Below are 3,642 nucleotides of genomic sequence, written 5' to 3' on the forward strand. Positions count from 1 at the left end.
TGTATGTATGTATGTATGTGTTTTTGTGTGTTATGAACATGATGGAGTCACCTTAAGGAAGAAATCGGTAAGTTTAACTCCGATGCAGCTTCTGGGCCCGCTGCCGAAGGAACACAGGAAGTGCTCCTGGCCTGCATTCCTGCACATACAAAAACATGGTTACACACAAATGCAAAATGTGTGCCAAGAAATCGAAATGCTGTAATGAATATTCTAACAAAGAGTTAGAGTAACACAAAACATTTTTAAAATGATTTTCAACAAGTCAGAGCACTCAAGCTGGTATTGTCCAAAAGGATGGGATGTGAATTCCGCTCATAGTCCTTTCTCAGCAGAACAATGACCACTTCATGCCTCTGTTTTGCATGTCTAACAAATGAATGTACTGTTATCCATAACACGATGAGACATATGATGATGACATGATAGGCAAACGTCATGTCTCTTAACCAATGATATGACTCGATTGGTTGCCAGTGGTCCCATGGCTCCAGGCAGAATTGGTTTGTCAGATGGATTATACATTTTGCACAAACATTTGTGGTTCCCAGAGGATGAACAATAAATCTACTAAATTTCTTCTTTTAAATATAAACAACTTTTTTAAAATGCTTTTCTGTTTTAAGCAGCGGCAAATGTGAACGTACCTTTCCAATTTAACTAAATCAGATTCTAAAGCAGCCAAAGAATTTTAAAGTGCTCTATACAGTTTTTTGTAAACAAATAAAAGTTATATTCACATTAAGTGTCTCTCATTAAAACAATTGTGGTTGTCAAACATGTTTAATGCAATGCCTTCGCCATAAAACATTTGCAAAGCTGTTTGAATATTTTAAATCCTGCATTGTTTACATTCATGTTTGCTAGCTCGTAAGGAATACACAAAGAAATATAGCATATTCCCACAAAGGCAGTGAAAGAAAACTGCTATACTTCTTTGTGTATTCCTTCCACAAACAGTTTATTAGCAGAATAGCATTAAATGTTGCTGCAGGAATGTGTGCATCATGATACAAACAAAACATGGATTTACATTGATCCATAGTGCTACTCCACAGGGTACCATCAGGTATCAAAGTTAAAGGACTCAAAATGGTACCGATCTGAACTGGAGATGCATCCTTGAACAACACACCTTAACCTTTGACATCCCTGTGACATGAGAGCCAATTAAATCATTAACTTTTCTTTGGGGGATCAACAGAAAATCACTTGGATAGAATGAATGAACAAAACAAGTCTGTATGTGCACCCCAACACAACATGTTCGACCTGAACCATTGTCACAGCTTGACACGTGTTGTCTGTCTGACTCTTTCTGCCATACCTGCTGTAATTCCTCTAAAACATACTTAAAATAAAGAAATGCTGGTTGTTTCCAGCCGACAGGTTTGTCAACAGCCTGCTAATGCAGGACATCTCTCCCCTCTCACCACTAATGCATCCTGTCTTCCTGAAACCTGAGCTCTGATTAAAGGCAAACAGGAAGCATTAGTGGTGTGTATAGTCTGGGTCCAGTGTGTACCAGAGGCTTTGTGTGTGTGTGTGTGTGTGAGAGAGAGAGAGAGAGAGAGAAGGGGAGGGAGAGAGAGAGAGAGAGAGAGAGAGAGAGAGAAGGGGGAATATTAGTGTTCTCTGCAGCATCTGTCTAATGGTTTAATGTTCTATTAGGCTCATCCTGAAACAGTAAGATGTGTAGCGTGCAATGCAGTCCTGTAATACTGAGACACAGAGAGGGGAAGTCTTACCGAGCAGTCCAACTTTAGCAGCTTTATCAAATATGCTGAATAGATGGAAAATAAACCAGAGAGTAGTATTATCTATTTTACAGTATAATTAATTTTTCTACTGTAAAGTGTAGTAAGAGAGAAGTCTGAAATGCCGTGACTGAGCTCTGAGACAAAGAAGACATTTAATTAATCCAATCAAGTTTTAGTTTTAATAGAAAGGCTACAGCTGAGCACTAAAAATCTTTTATATCTATAAGCTGCTATTAAGTGGTATATTTATCAAGGTTTTCCAGTAGAAAATGTTCGACAAATAAGATTTAATCTGATTGCATTTGCCCCCCCAAGTAGGGAAACAGTTAACCAATCAGAGCTCAGTAGGCAGGATTAAGAATGGGTCACAATCTTCTTACAAAGCTAGAAGAACAGCTGAATGAAAATGGTAAAATATTTTTCTACTTTTCCAGGAAAATTTGGACCAGCCGACACACTTCCTATTATTAAACATGCTAAGCTAGTGTAACCTTTACACTTTTATTAAAATGCAAAAGTGTGACTTTGTCTACAAGCAAACATACAATACAACTGAGCATATGGGAATAAAGTTTCCAATTATAAATGCAAGAGGACTAAATATTTACATGGCTTTAAAAAGGAGCAGTTCTTCTAGGGAAATTAATCTGGAAATCAAGAACAAACTCAATGAACTAACTAAAATAAGTGTTTCACAACACTATTCTTTCTATAATTAGTTACAAACCAAATTACATACACTGTAGATATTTTCAAGAAACTTTCAGATAATTATAGCTATAGCTATTATAATAAAAAACATAAAATATATTATTATCAGGATCATAATAAAGTCTATATTTCTGCATTAATATACTATGACAAACAGACCTGGTGTTATCTTTAGGGACTCATGTTGACTTCTATGATTTCTTAGCATTCATAAAAATTGAAATGGAAAAAAAGTCTAAAAAATACAAATGAGATTTCCACTTCAAATGAAAACAGATGTATGTCGTATATTTTTTCCAAACAAGAGGAAAACTCCCCATTCTCAGATTGATCTAAAACCAGCAACACAACCCGCTGCAGTAGCTCGGATTTTTATCTGTGTTTGGAAGCGTTTCCGATTCATTTATCTACGGCCAGAGCCTGTGTGGGCGTTTGGCTGATAGGATGTTAACTTGCCAGCTCCACTATTTGCTTCCAACTGGAAAAGCACACAGACATGCACACACACACACACATAGGCTGATGATATGTACTGGGACACACACAGCAAACAATATATGCAACCAATAGCACAGAAACACACAAACACAAACAGATGATGTGGTTAAACTGTAGTTATTATAGGTGTGCTTGTTATGTAACAGGACTGCAGTCATTAAATTAAACAGCCAGGTGGCAAGGAAAGGAGCCAGGCAACTATCAAGGCAGACAGGAAAATAATCTCCAGGAAGACTGACAGATGGAGAAGCAGAGACAGAAGCAGGTAGGAGGAAAGAGAAACAGACCGGAAGATAAATGAAGGGTTGAAAGAGCAGCTACAGCAAACACACAGACAGACAGAAAGACAACTTTAGACAGAAAGTTTATTCATCCTGTGGGAAATTCACTAGTTTGAGACACTCTACACTCCTACACCTAAAATTACCTTTCAGCCCCAAGCTGATTGACTCCTAGTTAAGACGTGAATACTTAAATACAGGTCACAAGCACTTTGTAGTTTTATGTTTTTTTAAAAGGCTAACCAATAAATGGTGCAATTCTTGGGGTCTAATATCTAGCTGGTGAATTTTGGTGAGCTAGTGAGTATTTATGGCATCAGGATGGTGCATGTGGGCATAGATGGTAAATGTGAAATGGACTCTAGTTTTATAGTGCCTTTGTAGTCTTCCGA

At 37.4% G+C, this 3,642-nt stretch overlaps 1 protein-coding gene across 1 annotated transcript in view; it reads right to left on the bottom strand.

Annotated features, from left to right (window-relative positions):
- Window positions 1-30: 30 nt before the first annotated feature.
- LOC118332856 (cytochrome P450 26B1-like) overlaps window positions 31-3,642 on the bottom strand; it is a 15,896-nt gene continuing 12,284 nt past the window's right edge. The window contains exon 10 of the mRNA XM_035668291.1: window positions 31-139. Coding sequence (XP_035524184.1) covers window positions 31-139 — 109 coding nt within the window. The remainder of the gene's footprint in view (window positions 140-3,642) is intronic.

This window comes from Morone saxatilis, unplaced genomic scaffold (genome assembly GCF_004916995.1).
Source record: "Morone saxatilis isolate NCDOM2014 unplaced genomic scaffold, NCSU_SB_2.0 Contig21, whole genome shotgun sequence".
NCBI classification, from domain to species: domain Eukaryota; kingdom Metazoa; phylum Chordata; class Actinopteri; family Moronidae; genus Morone; species Morone saxatilis.